This window comes from Buteo buteo, chromosome 11, assembly GCF_964188355.1.
Source record: "Buteo buteo chromosome 11, bButBut1.hap1.1, whole genome shotgun sequence".
Classification (NCBI taxonomy): Eukaryota; Metazoa; Chordata; class Aves; order Accipitriformes; family Accipitridae; genus Buteo; species Buteo buteo.
Genome location: NC_134181.1, coordinates 14,053,936 through 14,071,794, shown reverse-complemented (window position 1 = coordinate 14,071,794; position 17,859 = coordinate 14,053,936). Strand labels below are relative to the sequence as shown.

General features: G+C 41.6%; 1 protein-coding gene across 1 annotated transcript; it reads left to right on the top strand.

Annotated features, from left to right (window-relative positions):
- The first annotated feature begins 1,273 nt into the window (after positions 1 to 1,273).
- POP4 (POP4 homolog, ribonuclease P/MRP subunit) lies at positions 1,274 to 4,403 on the top strand. The gene is made up of 7 exons (XM_075040143.1): positions 1,274 to 1,320; positions 1,395 to 1,447; positions 1,818 to 2,041; positions 2,704 to 2,781; positions 2,994 to 3,055; positions 3,404 to 3,505; positions 4,018 to 4,403. Exons 1-7 carry the CDS (start codon positions 1,314 to 1,316, stop codon positions 4,152 to 4,154), a joined length of 663 nt encoding a protein of 220 aa, XP_074896244.1. The 5' UTR covers positions 1,274 to 1,313; the 3' UTR covers positions 4,155 to 4,403.
- The last annotated feature ends 13,456 nt before the right edge of the window (positions 4,404 to 17,859 follow it).

The following is a 17,859-nucleotide window of genomic DNA, read 5'->3' as shown; positions in this document are numbered from 1 at the left end:
CTGTGTTACAGAAGGTATGATTGACAAGACTTTTTTAAAAAGAAATTTCCCCATGATAGTAACTGAAATACCTGGTGCTCAACTTACTCTCCAAAGTCAGAGAATTTGTTAGTATAAAAGAGATAAATAATAGCCAGATTTCATTTTGCAAGACTGTTTCTTTGACTCTGGCTAGAAATAATATTAATTTTGCATCCTGATCTCTGCTGAAATAAACCCGTGACTTGCCTAATAAAAGTAACATGATTGTTCAGACACCTAACAGAAATTAAAATTATTAAATGGTCCCAATTTAGCTTAATCTAAATGGCTAATCTAACAATCTACCTTGGCCACAGCTTCCCCCTTTGTAGAACCTCATGGTTGCGATAAGCAACCCCACTTCCCTGTTTTACGTTTTTTTCTTTGGATTTTGATCTTAGAGATGGCTTCCCTCTAAACCAGAGTCCAGCACAGTTGTGATTTATAAGGGACACCGAGCTCTTTGGGACCCCAGTGCCAGCCATGTTAGGCAGTAACTCAGAAACGCCGGTGTATGCAAGGAGGCTCCTTGTCCTGGGACACACAGGGATCTTGGTTACCTCTACCAGCACAGCCTCTGGAATTTGAGGTTAAGGCTAGGATCTACTAGCCTAACCAGCAGCGGGGGAGATAGCAACAAGCCGGTATTTCTTTTGATATGCTGAGTAGTAATGCACTCTTTATAAAAGCTTTTTAGTGAGCAGAACCTAACAACTGTCCCCCCTTTTTTGGCCCCCGTTTGCCAAAAAGGACCCGACAACCCTTTTTTGTCCCTCATGACTTTGTCGCGCAGTCGTCAGGCAAGGCCAGAGGGAGAGGGCTGGCTCCCCCTCACCCACGGCCTGCTGCCCTGCCGACAGCTGCCCACGCAGCTCACGAGGGGAGCCCTGGCTGGCGTGTTGGATACGTGACCCACGTGAAGGCAAGTTTTGCCTGAGTCCCCTTAAGTCTGACCTCAGCCCGGGTTCGGAGGGCGCCCCGTTCCCCAGGGCTGGAGAGGCCATGGCAGCACCACCCTCACAGGCCCGCGCCTGGCTTCGGCGCCCCCGCGGGGCCCTGCCAGTTTTCGGCGCCGCGGGAGCGGCCCTGAGGTACTGCTGGCCCCTCATAACGACAGGGAGAGCGCCGCTCGTTGTTTATTCCCTGGAGCTCCTTCCCCACGAAGGCACTTCGCTTAACGAGGCGCCGCGCTCACGCACCAAGGGTTAAACCCAGCGCCCAGCCCCGGCCGCCTGCGCAGGCGCAGGCCGCCCCGGCCGTCGTCACCGCCTGCGCAGGCGGCCGCCGCCGCGATGGAGGGTGAGGGCCGGTGGGCCAGCCGGGCCGGCGGCGCGGCGGCCCCGTCTGACGCCCTGCCCCGCTCTGCCTTGCAGGGTCGCTGTACAGTCGCCTGCCGCCGGAGGAGACGGGGGAGCTGCGCCTCCAGGTACCGGCGGCCGTCCGAGGGGCACCGGCGCGGGAGGACCGCCGGCGGCGCGGGGGGGCGGGCGGCCGGAGGAGCGGGGCCCGCCGCCCCGGCTGTCTCGCCTCTTTCCCCGCAGCGCCTCCGGTTCCCCCCGTGCGCGGCCGGTGGCTTTGGCCGTTCCGAACGAAACGCGAAAAGGGTCCTTTCCTCACCCGCGGTGAGAAGAGCCCAGGCTGTTGCACGCCCGGGGCTTCAGCGTGTGAACGCCTTCCAGGACTTGGGCGTCGATCTGCCGTTCCTCGGGTGGTTCTGTCGACTTGATAAAGTCAGCAGCAAGTTCGTAATTTAATTAAAATCTAGCATTTTAAAGTGTCTTTTAAAATATCTTTAGCCTCAGGGATCAGAAGAGGCCAAAGCGTTTGTAAATGCCTTCCTGAAGAGCAGTATGCCAAAAATGAAAGACGAAGCTATCCAGGATATATTAACACGGAAAGCTGTAGTTCTTGAGCATTATTCAAAAAAAAAGACAAAGCAGAAGAAGAAGAAAACAAAAGGTTTCACTGCCAAGCAGAGGCGAGAAATGCACCTTTTTGAAATTGAACCTGAACAGCAAAGGTAAGATCTTAAATATTTTTCTTCTGTAGTAAAAGCGGGAAGTAATCAAAAGTATGTAAAAGCAGCAGCACGTACATGTGGACACTAACCCTTCCGTATGTGAAGTCTGTCTGAGACTCTGTTTGTGGCATTTCACCATGAGAAAAGAGTTCGCTTGTCTGTGTGGTTGGAAAATTCATTTCTGTTTGGTGCTGCTTCTCTTTCCTTTTGTATACCTAAATATAACAATAAATCAAACTGAAATACAACCACCTCTGACTTCAGTTTTTAAAGTTAGACTGCCTGTGACCAGAGGGTCAAAATTCTGCATCAGGTTCCTCGAACTAATGCATGCTGAACAAAGTCCCTGCTGTTGCTGACATGAAGTAAGTGGGGAGATAAAAGAGTAGAAATCTCTTTGGTCTTAGATGTGGCCCAATCCTCTAAAACACATCACCGTTTGGGGTCAATAGAGAGGACCATACTTTGTGCCTTTTTTTTTTTTTAATAAAGTAAACCTGTTGTATGGAGTGGGCTACCTCACAGGTTAAGTTACAAGAGCAGATTACAAAACTTAAATGTTAGTCTTAACTCTGTTGTAAATATGGATTACCTCAGTAATCAACCAATAGATTTTTTGATAATTAAGTTCTTGTGTAATACTTTTTGTCTTTTTACTGCAGATATGCTGTCTTTCTACCACTGCATGAACTCTGGAAACAGTATATCAGAGACCTATGTCATGGTCTTAAACCAGATGTGTGAGTTGAGATATTTTAAAATTACTGTGGTTTTTGATTTAGTAGGTATTTCCAGGTTTACTGAGTTACTGCATGAAACATCATAGTTACTTGATAAGGATACGTACTATTTCTGTAAGCTGTGACCGTGACTATTGAAATCATGGTCAAATTTTGTAAACCTAACTTTCCATATAATTTTCTTTCCCTCTGATCCCACCCTCTTCTTCAAGGCAACCACACGTGATTCAGGGCAAACTGCTAAAAGCTGATCTCCATGGAGCTATTGTTACAGGTATTCTGTTTGTTTTCTTTTTCAAAATTATCTGAAGTTAAGTAGACACTCCTATATTTCAGGTACTTATTTTTAAATTCCTTTCAGCATCATTAACTCTAGAATCACACAGCTGAGATCATATGTTGATGGATTCTTTCTCTACTTGCCAATGCGAATGACTTTTCAACTACTCTTGAAAGTCATGTTGTTAGTTGCAAAGATTTACTGCAAGTTTCACCAGTGATTACTGTAATTGCATTACTTCAGAATATTGCAAACCAGTTTTTAAAATCATGAGGCAACTGTAGAAGAGCAAATAAACTGCCTGCATCTGAAATTTTCTAATACATACTTCTGTTCCTTCAGTCACAAAATCGAAGTGCCCTTCTTACGTTGGGATAACAGGAATCATTCTACAGGAATTTAAACACGTCTTCAAAATTATCACTAAAGAGGACAAATTAAAAGGTATACAAGACAATTTTTTGAGTGCTTTTCACAACTTAAATAATCAGAAATTTCTTAAACACCTATTCATCTTACACCTCTCGAGTACCTTGTTTTATATCAGTGCTTTCAGTTCTTTGCATAGAGTGGCAGAAGTCGGTGTCTTTACTGACCACATATCAGCCCAGTATCTTAGCAAAAAGTATTTCATTAGAAATGAGCAATTAAAAAAAATAATAATTTCCAATGAACCCAACGTGATTATGCACAAGGCTTATTCATCTGATTCACATTGGATGTTCTCTGCAACACTTAGTGCATGCTCCTGAAAGAGGACTAACTTTAATAATTCTAGTTTAAAATTTAGAGGATTTGGTTATTTTTCTTCTCATGCTAAAGCATAAAAACCTTGATATGTGGCAAACCTCAGGTCTACATGTGACTAATATCCTCTGGTATGTCATATTTTCACATAACAGGGATTTATTTACATTAGTCCACTTTTGTTAATTTATTTCCTTTTGCATTTTCAGTTGTTCCCAAACTTAACAATGTATTTAGCTTGGAGATTGATGGATTCATATCCTACATCTATGGAAGCAAGTTCCAGCTTAGAGCAAGTGAGCGATCTGCAAAAAAATTCAAGTTGAAAGGAACTATTGACCTATGATTTCATAGAAAATCAGGAATATTAATAGAAATGTCTGCTGTTTTCCTTCAGTTTAAATACCAGGTTTTCAGGCAGATTGGAAATAGAATAGCTATGTGAAATACTTATAAAGCATTTCTTCTTACTGAAGAATGACTAGTACCTGTTGTCTTTAAAGCAGTCTCTCAGACTGTTGGAGTTTGTTGTATCTGTTTTGTTATTTGTATATAACATTCTGGCTTTTATTAAATTTACATGATTGGTATTGAGTACCTGACTTCTGTTTCAATTTATAATCATAAATTTGCACAATGAAAATTATGTCTTGTAACTGTGATAAATGTTATTGGTGCCTTCTGTATAAATTGGGCTTTATCTGCCTATTACATGCTTACAATGAGACTGTAGGCAACAACAACTGCTCTTTTATAATCGTTCCTGGGCCAACATCAACATCTTTGCTTGGTGCAAGCATATGCAAGTTGTTTCAACTGATTGGTTTTACCTTGAGTATTTCCTTCCCTGTGGTTAATATTGTTACAGATAACATGTATATGAACAAGAATATAAACATACTAAACATGTAATGCTACCCTGCAAGCTGTTTGCTTACCAGGGGCTTACTAGTAACATACTACTTTAATCTTAAAATCAGATACATCTGTATTAGTAAATACATATTGTCATGCCAGAGTGCAGGGAACATATCACATAACAGGGAAGCACTTGAAGCTAGAAATTTGAAGATGGAAGTGACCCCCAATCTTCAATTACCCACAAAATTGCTTTATGAATATTTAACCTCTATTTATAGAGCTTTACTGTAGCCTGTTTTCATATATATTTAGACATTACATAAAATTTTAAAAAAGGCTAGCATGGATGGCAATTTATATCACTTGTTTGTGAGCACTGTATCACTGGAACACAAGCAGTCAGGTACTTTTATAGCATAAGTCTTCTAAACTCACCAAGCACCACTTGTAAAGAAGCTTCTAGTGTTTAAACCTTTTCTAAATATTTGCTTTTTGCAGCAGTCTGCAACAGTGGTTGTAATGGAGACCCCATACTCGCACCAGTGGAGACTTGTTCAGCATTGAGTAGATGTGTTTCACATATCCTCAGTCCCTTTTAATCTCCTTTTTTCTTCACCCACCCACCCGTCCCCCCCCATACTTTTAGATCCTTTTTTGATTGCCCAGATTATACTCTCTCATTAACTAGGCTGGTTTGACTTGTTTGGGAGGTGGAAGTGACCCACATGTTTAGGTCACTTCACATTTTTCTGTTGTAAAAGAGCCTCTATGGTGTTTATGTTATAGAGGTAGCTTTCTGAAGCTTTCAATTTAAATCACCAAGTCAGTTTCAGGATCAAATGAAAGACCTGTGTCTAGGAGGAGGGAGTTTTTCCCTGCCACCATTCAAGCATTTGTAGCCAACCAGCATCATTTCTTTAAAGACAACATAGCTGTTTCTCACATACACTACACACCAAAGCCTCATACTGGGTTCAGGAGGACAGCTCCAGCTAGAGCTCTTAACTGCACTGCAGAGCACACAAGCCATTTATCAGCCCTGAGAGAGCCAAAGATCATCACCACCTCCAACCCTCCCCAGTCCTATGAAAACACTAACTGTGCCAGTCAGCCCTCAAGTCAGTTGGCCTCCAAAGTTCCTAATTCCTTTCTGGACCTGTGGCTGAGAGAGGTTACAGGAGAGCTGCATCTCCCTGGCACATCCCTCAGACACAAACCAGATTCAGCATCACTGAACCAGATTGATCAGTTGAAATCACAGCATAGGCAATACCGGTTTTCAAGAGCAGACTGCTTCTCTTCCCCCTTTGAAGTCAGGAAATAAAGTAGTTGGTATGGAAATAAATCTTTGTTGCAATTATATGAAGTACTGCCCTTGGGATGGGGAAAACAGACAGTGGTTTTGCTAGAGATTTATATTTTATAGAGGGAAATACAATCATTTCACACCAATAGGAAACTAGGAGAAAAACACTGGGAAGCCTTTGAAAATACAGATAAACACACTTGAAAGTGCCAAAGAGTAGAAGCTTTTTTCAATGAATTTACATCTGTGAAGTAAGAACAATATGTGTTAAAGTTGTTAGACCCAAGTTGTTATTCTACCTAGTACCCATTACTCCTCTCAACGTTCTCCAAAATTAAATCCCTTGTTTTCCTGCAAGAGGTCAGAAGGAAAAACAAAGTAGTAGAAAGCATAAATCATAGCAGAAACTTTCCTTTCAGGACAACAACCTGATTTTAGTTTTGCTCATAGCCTTCAGTGTAACATCTAATTAAGACATCTGTTAAATGCCTATAATGTTAAATTAAAAGGGGGAAGCTGATAGAACTGTATTGGCATAGTCTAGTTAATTAAATTAAACAGACATCATTAATGGGAATGCCATACAAATTGGAATTAGGCACAATCACATTTCGTTGTGCTGTGAAGGACATACCATATTCTACCATATGGACACATAGATGAACACAATACAAATTCCCATAGCTACTGGCATTTCCATTTTTTAAACTATTTCAGCAACCAAAAGACAAACACTACCTAGCAGTCCCTTTCGATAAATAATAGGAAGGCATTCATTATTTACAGTGAAGAGTGCTGAAAAGATGTTCAAAGGTCTCCTCAAGGTAATCACAAGCTAGTAGCACATAAAGACAGATGACAAATGAAGAATAACGAAAGCTGAACGGCCAACGTATTGAAGGCACCTTTACTGCAGTTGGTAAATCACCTGAAGAGGCCTTTTTGTAATGACTCAGTGAGGTGTTCCAAACAGCCCCCATAAATCACTCCCGCAGACCATTGGTATCACTGTCTACCCATCAGTTCCTTGAACCAAACCCCTGTCCCATCTGCTTTCTCCAGAACGCAGCTCTGTGTTCATATTTCACTAGAACACATTAAACTACCCATTGCTGGTGAAGGAACTTCCTTAGAAGCTGAGTAAAGTGAAAATGACTGCACCAATCCTCCCCTGCTGATTCATGACCATTCCCCATCTCTTCATTAGCTGAGACAGTAAATACTTAATGGATTTAATATTAGAAAATTGGAGAACTAATCACAGCTGTCTCTAATATGCCTCTTCCTTTCTACATTCAACTCTGAATTGCATGCAGCAGAGACCTGTTATTAGTTATGATTTTTATACCTAAACTCTCTCTCACTAAAGAAAAGGCTAACCAGGGAATAATGAACAATATACTGTCTCACTACATTAAACACAATTCTGCTTTCCTATTACTATATATATTTATAACCAATCTGAACTGAAACAACTATAAACAATCCAGTTACTGAATTTTGCACATTTAAGCAAGAACGGGAAAACAAACAAAAACACCCCATAATTTCCATTTGAAACCTCAAAATAATTCATTGCAGGAAATGCTTGAAATTAAAGCCAAGTCGCATCCAAGAAAACACACAGAATTTTCTATTTGAAGGGGTTTTTTTATACTTCCTCTAAAAGATGGATTACACAGCGATACAATGGAAACCCCCAAAAACGTCCTGGGACTCTCCTTGTGAAACTCATTAAATCACTGAAATCACAGCAGCATGTAGCTGATGTTAACTCTATATATTCAAGCCACCCAATGTTTTAGAGAAGCATAAGAGAGCATAAAATTCTGATCTGGACCAGAGCCTTTTTTAATTAATTCTCACATCTTGGACAAGTTCGCCCCTCTGGCAGACTTTCTTTGTCCACGTTAGTATTTCAGATCTGGGAGGACTTGTGTCAATGCAAGAGGTTAGAAATAATTTCTAAGCCTCTTACAACCTTCGACCAAGCAACTCCTGTTAAACAAACCTTAAAAATAATTTGGAACAGTAACACATAGTCCTCAATAACCAGCTGCATTTTGCAAAAGAGAAGTCCCGGCAAGGGCGACTAGTATTTTTTACTAGAACAATGCCCCTGTTGAACTGGAAAAGGGCTGGCTATGGCTATGCCAGGCTGGTATGATCTGGAAAAGGAAGCTTCTTGTTCCGACATGCGTACATAAAAGATAAGCAAGCCTGGCTTAGTTATTTTCACCATAATATGCAAATCATAGGTTTAGAAACCTTGACTGGAAACATTGGTGGCATTTCCTAACAGAAAGGGACCAAAAAATGGCATGGGGTGAGAAAGAGTATAAAAGAAGAAACAGAGCGAGTCAGAGCTCAGACAGAATAACAAAGGGAAGGACAATCAGTTTGGTAGGGGAAACAAATCCTGCAGAGAAAAGCTGCAGGTATCCATTGGTGCAACACTGGTAATTCTGTGCATCGTCTGCAGGCTTCCACTTTTCTAGGGAAAAAGATACTCAGGTTTGCTACAGACTGCACATGTCACACCCTAACCAACCAGGGCTACTCATCCTTCTCCACATCGGCACTTTTTCTTTACTTCTGGTATTTTTAAAGCTTTTCTAAAAAGATTTAGAAATAACCTTTAACATTCTACAAACAAATATGAAGCAGTCCTTAAGAAGTGACTAAAAGCCACAGCATGCCACCTAAAAATTATCAAAATTTTTCAGTTTCCAAGGAAAAATGGTGTCCTTGGGCATTCAACAGCATGACTGGGAGATGCTGAGCTTGCGACAGACCTCTTGCAGCAGCCCAGGCCCACACTCTGCCAAGTGTTTCTGTTGGTGCACAGGTGCCAAAGAACCAGAACACACCACAGAGCTACTAGCGGGTTTGCCATCAATTAACTTACATCTTTGCTTGTAACTCCTTCCTTATATAGCATCCTTTGCCCCCTATAACCAGAACCGTTCACTTATTTTTTATACACCTTCTTCTCCTTTTAAAATTCACTTAAAACACAGCTGTGATGTCAGGCAGGACCCACTGTACTGCATCAGACCCGAGACACCATCTTGCTCCTCTGCATCAGCAGCATGTTTTCAGGGACAGGAGCAGCACCTTCTCAAAACCAGGGCAGCACTGCTTTTACCTAAACAGGGCAATTCCTCAGCCCCTTACCAGAGCAGTTACGTATGCTCATTCCCCAGTTACAAGTCCCCAAAACATACGCAGACAGGTTTTTTAACTAACAAAAAGTTCTGGTCACCGTATCATTCCTGCTGCAGTCGCCAACACCTTCATACTAAAGGCCACCAAACAGCTAATTCCCAGCTCCTGCTGTTCATCACTCCTCCCTCAGCACACACTACAATTTCCTTAATTAATCTCCCTTTGCCTCCGCAGCATCCTTACCATAGGTGATGCAAGTACAAGGCTTCAGCAATCCATGAGCTCTCCTTACTGGTTCTAACAGCCCCATCTTCTTCAGCCTATACACCCCATGAGATCTGAGCAGCACCAGCAGGACAGAAGGTCCCCAACACCCAGTAACAGCTACATCAGGCCAGTCTCCTGTACCATCACAGCTGAGGCAAATGCCCAACTGGCCTCTTTAGCAACACCAAAATTCCAAACAAGCTCTCTTGACACTGAAAACACCTGAGTGCTTTGAAAGGCTAACCCTTGTCAGCTGTGCCTCTTACCCCAGCTGTACTGCCTTCTTGCACCCAAGGTAAGCTTGTTAGCATGCAGGACCTTGGTGAGTAAAGCGCATTAGTTAACCTATATAACAAATGCTCACCTTCATTCATCTTGTTAGACAAATAAAAACTGGATTTACAAAGTTTGCCATGCTACAACATTCACCAGACCATGGTCCTATGTACCAGGTCAAATTATACATCGACAATGGCCGATTCCATGGAATTTCACAGAGGTTTGACACACCTTTGTCTCACACTCCCCTTCCTTAATTCTGTCACTCCTATGGTAACTAACTCTAATTCTGAGCCACCTTCCCCACAGCATGTGATGAAAATATATTCTTTTGGTAAGGCAGCAATCTTCCTCAGTGTACTGGTTTAATTAAATTAACGAACGAATGTGAAAAACAGAGGATCAAGCATCCGCTACTGCTGAGAGGAGCAGTTACATCTGGCAAATGCAAACCTCCTGGGCTGCAGAACAAACAGTACCTGGTGCTCTACCTACAGACAGGTTTTGACACATAGCTCTGCACACTCTCCCTGTTGGATAGGGATTACGGAGAACTACAGAGAACCTAGCAACATTTAATACTGAATTAAGAGCTCTCCCTGTTAAGACAGCTTTCTGCTGCTTTCTATTATTGTATTAGTCAGATAAGGTACAGTACCTTATAACTATTAAGAAGAGAAAAAAATTGAGTATAGGATTGACTAAAATAACATAACTGATAGCTTTGAACCAGAATGCTGAAGGAAAAGGCACAACCTAAACTTTACGGTCTATCCTGCCCTGCTCCCCAGCCTATTTTGAGGCTATTACTTTTTTTTCATTCTGCTAGGAAGTATTCCCATAGCACCTAACTATTGCCAAACAACACTGATTTAAAACATGTTATTTTCATATACTTTCAGGCACTGACCAATCTTCTAATAACCATCACCTTCTATAGGCAGCTGAACAGCATGTTAAAGATTTGCACTACAGGCCTGTTAACAGAAATCTCTTCCTGGTGTATTACTTACTAAATTCGGCCTTATTTCTTTCAGTTCTCAGAATGAGCTCCTAGCCTCATGACATATGTGCATACTTTTGACTGAGACACTAATATTAAAGTATACCCCAAAAAAAAAATATAGTTAGAACATTAATTATAATATTCATATAATAGTTTCTGGGAAGTATGATATTACCAGAAATGCCAAGGCTTGACCTCACAAATTTAAAATCAATAACCAAAATTGAATATAAATGCTAAAGTCCTCACGTGCTTGTTAAAGGCAAAAGACTTCAAAAACAAAACCTCAAGTAGGACTGCACTCACTTGTCTGTGAGTCAGGGCTTCTCAGCTGAGCCACATGGCTCCAGGGCCCCAGGCTTGTAACACAATGTTTACAAACACAATGTTTAGGGAAACATGCTTGTTGTGTATGTGAGTCCAGCTGCCAATGCAGACTGCTGACTACAAGCTCCTTGGCCATCCTCTAGCGTACACACAGTATCAGCCCCCAAATGGACTCCAATTAATGGCACTGTTATTCTGGGAGAGAGAAAAAATAGGATTATGCACTTCTTGTAAATGTTAAAATAATCCCATAAATCTGAATAAAATGGATGTTTTTTGGTGAAATTGTCTGCAACACTCTGCCATGCATATTCTTCCTCTAAAGGATTATTTCAAAATTATGGACTCAGAAATGTTCAGCTGGATAGTTCTTGGGTGGCTGGGGTGCTCATTGAAGAATTTAAATGATGTAATAGCTATTGAACACCCCATTATATGGCTGCCTAATTAAGGTAAATGATAGTTATGTCTCACTCACACAGGATTATTTTACACGGAGGAAAATCTACTCACTGCCACAGTAGCCATTTCAGTAGTTTTTATAGGAGCAGTTGCATTATGGCTTCATTGAGTAAAAGGTAAGTAGCCATCCTAAATAATGAAGATTGAAGGTTTAATAGTCCCAATAAAGAATCCTGCAGGTTTTTTATTTCAAAAATTAGAGTTTGATTGCAAGCGTATGATAATGAGAGGGAAAAGAGCACTGGCACGTGCAATCCTTCTGCAGCCCAGGCTCCTTGGGAACTTCCATTTCTTCTGCACAGAAATACAGAAGAACAAGGACAGGAAAAAAGAAAATAAGCTCTACTTTTCATGACAGCTTGTCCAAGCTCCAAGCCTCTCCCTGTGGCAACATTTCAATGGAGAAGGATATGCTGGATTGTGCCTATTATACTTAGAAGGCTGACAGTACTGGAACAGCTGCATACGGCTGCTCATGTACACAAGATACGCTCAAATAATGTGAAGAGCCCAGCTTAGATCCATTTGAGTGATGATATGCAGACATAAGCCAGCCTTGCAAACTTGTCTCAGAATTGTAGCCTATTACCGCAACTCTTTTTTGCGATGCAATAGTCAAGGGACTCGGCATTTCTGTTACGAGACCCTATTTCCAAGGTTATATATCAGAGATTATAACAGCTATAAAAATTCAAATGAGATTTAAAACTTGGCATGAGCATTCTCGCTTGGGATCTAGTATTTTTTAAGCTAATCTTTGCAGGAAAAGCTAAAAGTTTACTTGTTCCACTTGTTATTCTAGGTCTCTATTGCTACATAATTCTCAATCTAGATTCTTACATGCTTCCCATCACAGTACCCAAGTAATTTCTTTTCACAGCTGCCTTTTCAGAATGGCAGTTCAGAGCTAGGACAATTGATTTGACATTTGTTTCTCCAAACAGCAAACTTCCAAGAAGGGTTTTAAAAGAACTTCTGTTCCAAGGCAGCCACTTTTTTCAGCAATAAAGCACCACATGTGTTTTAACAAGTAAAAAGTGGCAACAACATTAACCTGAATTATGGTAACAATGACTACAAAACAAGCTGGCTGGGGATTTGCAAACACAATCTCCAGATGTCTGCAAAAGATCTGATTTATCAAACACACTCCAGGCAGGATTTGTTGTGGGTTTGTACTTCCTAATAAAAGAGGTCTGTAATATTTATTTACTGTTAGTGTCAGTGAAAGGTGCTACCCTTGTGACATCTTTCAGAAAGGTAAGTAGATCCCTTTAGAATAATCCACAGGATAAGGAGAGAGGCACAGACCCTAGAAATAAAAGCTTGGAAACACCAATTAAATGAATCGGATGAAGCTGAAGGTTAAATACAGGGAGGGGGAAAAAAAAGATCATAGGAATTAGAGGCAGCCTGAAAAGGAAACCTCAGGTAGGTTCCCTCCAAAGGGAAGTCTCATGCGCTTTGGCTGCTGGGACAGGTTAGAAACACTAAATGCAAGCCATGGAAGATGCAACCATATTACGTCAGCAAAGCCTGTGGCCACTTAAAATGCTTCCCTCTGTGTGGGTCCTTAGAAGCACCACATTGAAGAGTAAAGGCTAGTTCTACCTCTGGTTAAGATTCGCAGTCTTGCTGCTGAGGCCATGATGAGAAGCCCTGGCTAGTACTTACATTAGAGATTATTTTTGTGGTATGATTCTCTGCCATACAGGAGCTGGACTGACATGAACACCCTCTTTTGAAGCAGGTCTCGCACACAACCCTGCCCACGGAAAAGTGCTGCATGCAAGTAACTCAACACTCGTGTTAGTGGAAGACTGGCACAAGTATGGGCAGAAGCAGTGGGGCCATTAAATATATGTTCCCTCACCTTCATTCTCACAGTTCTGCCATGCAGTACTTCGGACTTAAAACTAATGCTTCATACAAAGAATATAGGGTCCCTTATATCCTAGACTCAATATCCAGGGGGGAAGACATACTTACATATGTACATGGAAGTAAAATAAACAAAACACATGATCCGTATTTTTAATTTTGCATTTACAGTGCAATACCTCCTATTTGCAATGACTTGTGAACAACAGCTTTAGGTCAGCACTGCATCAAGATAATTACCTTTGTTTCTGGTTTGTTGTGTTGTTGGTTTTTTGGTTTGTTTAAAGCAACAAAGTTGGGGCAATGCTTTAGGATTACTTAGAAAACCCAAGGCTTACCCAGAGAATAATAACATCTTCTGGTTTTGAACAATGACTTCTGTTTAAAACAAGATGAGTTACTAAGGTGAACAGATTGAGTAATCAAGCTCAATTAAACATGCGCAATATGCACTGTAACAACATTCGCTGTTTGGTGAAGTAATAAAATAGCTTTATTTTCTTTTGACTTCTGGCAGTCTACCTCAAAGAACCGTTCATTCCTACTTCCACCCAGCTAGCGTTTCTGTGAAGATGTATCATGATTTTTACCTACTTTGCCAAATATATTGTTGGGGAGGGGAAAACAAAGAAAAACATCCTACAGCTATACGCAGGAGACAACACAGGCATCAAGCTTTGCTGGTACAGTCCACGCTCTGACCAAACATTGTTTTTGTGTAGGACAGCAGTGTTGTGCTTTGGAAGACAAGCCACTTTGGGGCTACACACTTAGGACAATGTTTCAAAAGACAGTTTTCTTCCCACGCAGCAGAATGGTTTGTAGCTTCAGGAAAACTACATTAATATCTTATGGCTTGGCTCTGAGGCACAGGTATTTTAATTTATTATTGTCGCTGTTGTTTTTGTTGTTGCTTTTCTTGCAACTAACATAAAAATGCTATAGAAATCTCCTCACCTCATTCTATGCCCAGAGCAACACATTTGCTTTGGTACCAGAAGATGGAGCCACATGCTCACAGTTTTAAAGAGATTCCACCCCCCCCCCCCACCCCCACCCCCCACCCCCGGTTCTGACAGAAAAAACCACCCATGAAGCAGACAGTGCCTAGAAACTGCTCCCTTACATTACATGAACTTGCCTTTTTTACTGCGTCTATGTGTACTGCTAATCTGGTGCATGCCTTACCCTATGTCAGCTGCCTTTCTCAGATGTTTCCATAACAACTGAATTTTCCTTACTGCAAATATATTTTCTGAATTGCCTACTGTGTCAAAATGAAATTAGGAAACAGAACCAAAGTAAGCCAGGCATTTCCAACTACTAAAATATCACACTTTTAATTTCCTTCATGAAAGGATATACTCTTAAAGGAAGTCATACATGTCCCAGAACCATTAACCTAAGACTCTCAACTCCTCATCTTGTTAAATGGCCAAATAAATGCAGATAAAATACCATGTTTACTCTATGTCCTAAAGCTTAAAAATATGTGCTCAGATGAGAGAATAGGCTAGGTTTGTACTCTGCAAACCCTTCAGCACTGCTGCAGTCACTCAGAGTAAGCCACGCATTTGATGACTGAGGCATGCCTTTGCCCACCCCAGGAGTTCACTGATGCCCAGCATGACTGGTTGCCACACGGTAGGGCACAGTCGGTTTTACTCTCTCTGTTGAAGGCTAATAACCCCGCTGTTCTGCTTCAAAACCTTCTTGCCAAAAAAAATAAAAAACCCAACCCAACAGGGGGAGATGCTTTACCATGGCTGCTCCCTCAGGCCCTACTCTGGGGCAGCTCCCACCCACTGCTCTGCAGATGCGTCCAGGCTGTAGCAGTGCCAGTGGCAGCTACTCCAAAGGCAGGGCAGGCAAGGAGGACTGCTGACCCCCCAGCAGCTCCACGCTGAGTGGTGGGACAGGGCTGTCAAGTCTGATGGCAAGTCTGCTAAACCCTGCCCCTTAGCCAACAGTGTGTGCTTGTCCTACTACATACAGTCATCTCCATGATACATTAAGATGAAAAGAGCTTTTGTAAAATGACATACATCTGAGGGGAAGAGAAACTCTTCACTAAAGGTATTAAAGGCTATTAGTGCCTTCCTTTGTTGGCTACTTGCTCTGTGTCAGCTGTATGAGCAGCCAGTCCTAGAGAGTCAGATCAAAGCAAGCTAATGGCATTCCTAATAAAGCCAGCAGAGATCTTTCAGGTAAAAGTGTTTATTGTTCAAGAACAGTCAGGTCCTTTCATGTCCTTCCCTGACCTGGCAATGTCTGAAGTTACTACAGAACTGTTTCAAATACACAGACTTAATTATTCTTTTTGCCACTCTTTCAGACTGACCTCAGGCAGCAGAAGCAGGCAACTAGTTTTACTCTCATTCATTTCCTTAGTACAATGCCATAACCTCTTTATAACAAATCTTCCACCACCACACTTAACACATCTCTAACGGGACAATAAAAATGAAGTCAACAAAACATTCTAGCAAAGTGGTTCACCAAACAACAAAAAAAATTTATTTTTTACAAAATCTAAATATGGGACAAAGCATGCTGCCTCGATAACCCAAATGCTGCAACCTCATATCAGCAGTAGATATTCATATGTGGCTTCAGCTCCCACCAGTCCTTGGGGAACCACCATTTGATGGGGAAAAACAGAAAGGTGTGTGTAACACTGAGTGGAGCCCACAGCAGGTGGGATTGACACAAGTGTCCTCCTCTATCCAGAGCCTGTAGGTACCACAAGGTGGCTTTGGCATGTCAAACAACTAGAGCAATAGTTACTACTAATTTTCAGCTTTTATTTAAAAAATTGTACTTGCAAGCTTATCTCCACCAATTAATTAAAGGTACCCTGAGTGACAAATCTGAAGAAAACATATCAACCCTCCTCCCCCCCACCATTTCCTTCAGTGCTGTGGCCAAAAGCCCAATTACAGCTTTGGCTGCCAGGATTTCTGAGCAGGGTCTCTAGTACTCCCTGTATGCTTTTTGGACAATCACTTAAAAACTTGGATTTGCTTCCTTTGCCTGTAATATGTGAACAATACTCAAAGTCCTCAGGGGAGCACTACATTTGGGAATCACTTTCAGGCTACAAAAGCACTCTGTAAAGGTGTAAGGGAGCTGTGGGTTCGAATGTTGAGGCATGCCTCAACAGGAACAAAATAGACTTTCATACTCTTCCCATCCACAGTCGGGGTCCCTTGCAGAGGAGCCACAGCTATAGCAGTGGTCTCAGTCAAACTGCAGGAGGTGGAGACATCTCAGCCATGCATCCAGTGCAGGCAGAGGTCAGCTGTGCGGCAAAACCACCAAAAGTGGCTGTACCATGCATCTACCAGGGTTAATCTGCATTAGACTACAAAACCCACAAAGGAAACCCGGGCAGCACTTGTATAGTATGCTGGATGTATCCCAAATACATCACCTGCACTGTTTGTGCTCTCTCTGCTCAGAGAGGAATGGAAATCCCAGAAAGAAATACAGGATTCCTATTGAAGATCTGCACTGAAATGATGGCAAGCTGAGGAAATCTCCAGGAGGAAGCAGAAAAAGCCACACTGTTGATTGACTGTTGTGTCTGCAAGATGGACGAGAATTTGAACTCTTTTGTAAGGAAACCAAACATATCACTTAATAAAAACAAGGCATCCTACAATGAACCTCTCTTTCCCATATTTATTCCTCTCTAAACACAGCAGTGCACAGATTATAGGAAATGGTTTTACATTTAACTTCAACCCCAAGTGGTAGAGAAACGGATTGTATCTCACAAAGTAAATTTGCATCTACCATCATTTAATGGATGTTTTATACACGCTATGTACTACTGTGTTTTTATGGAAAGGCAAAAAAATTACTTGGGAATTTGTTTTTAATTAAGCAATAAGGCTCAATGGGGTACTGCTATCATACAATAAAACCACTCCTGGGGTGTTGTGAGGCATTTGGTCCAGATGAGTGCTTCAAATCACCCCCAGATTGTGATTAGATGATTACTCCCTGGAGTTAATATTAGATGGTTCTCTCTAGAGTTGTCTTATTGCTATTATAAAAAGTCTTCAACATGGGGAAACTAAGTAGCTTTTGTGCTTGAAGAACATGAAGTTTGCAGTTTCGACTGTTGAGTGGCTGTCTGAGCTGTGTGGGTCCCATAGATCAATTCACCTATTTAGCATGCGTGAAAGATCATCTCAGTGCATTTCTTTGACCCAAACAGTTTTACAATTAAGTGGCTTTCTTTTTTCTAGGAGATGGAAGGTTATAAAGAGCAAACAACTCCAAAATAAAGCAATCCCAAAACAAGGCACTGAAGAATTTGATTCTGAGATACCTATTACTAGCTTTATCTTTTTGTAGGGAATAATGAATCCTAATCACTATTATGCTAATTGTATTAATGAAGGCTAATGCATGCAGTAGTGGTAAGAGATTCTCCCAAGTTGTGTGGATAAGGAGGTATACAGCCTGAGGCATTTGTGGGGGCTC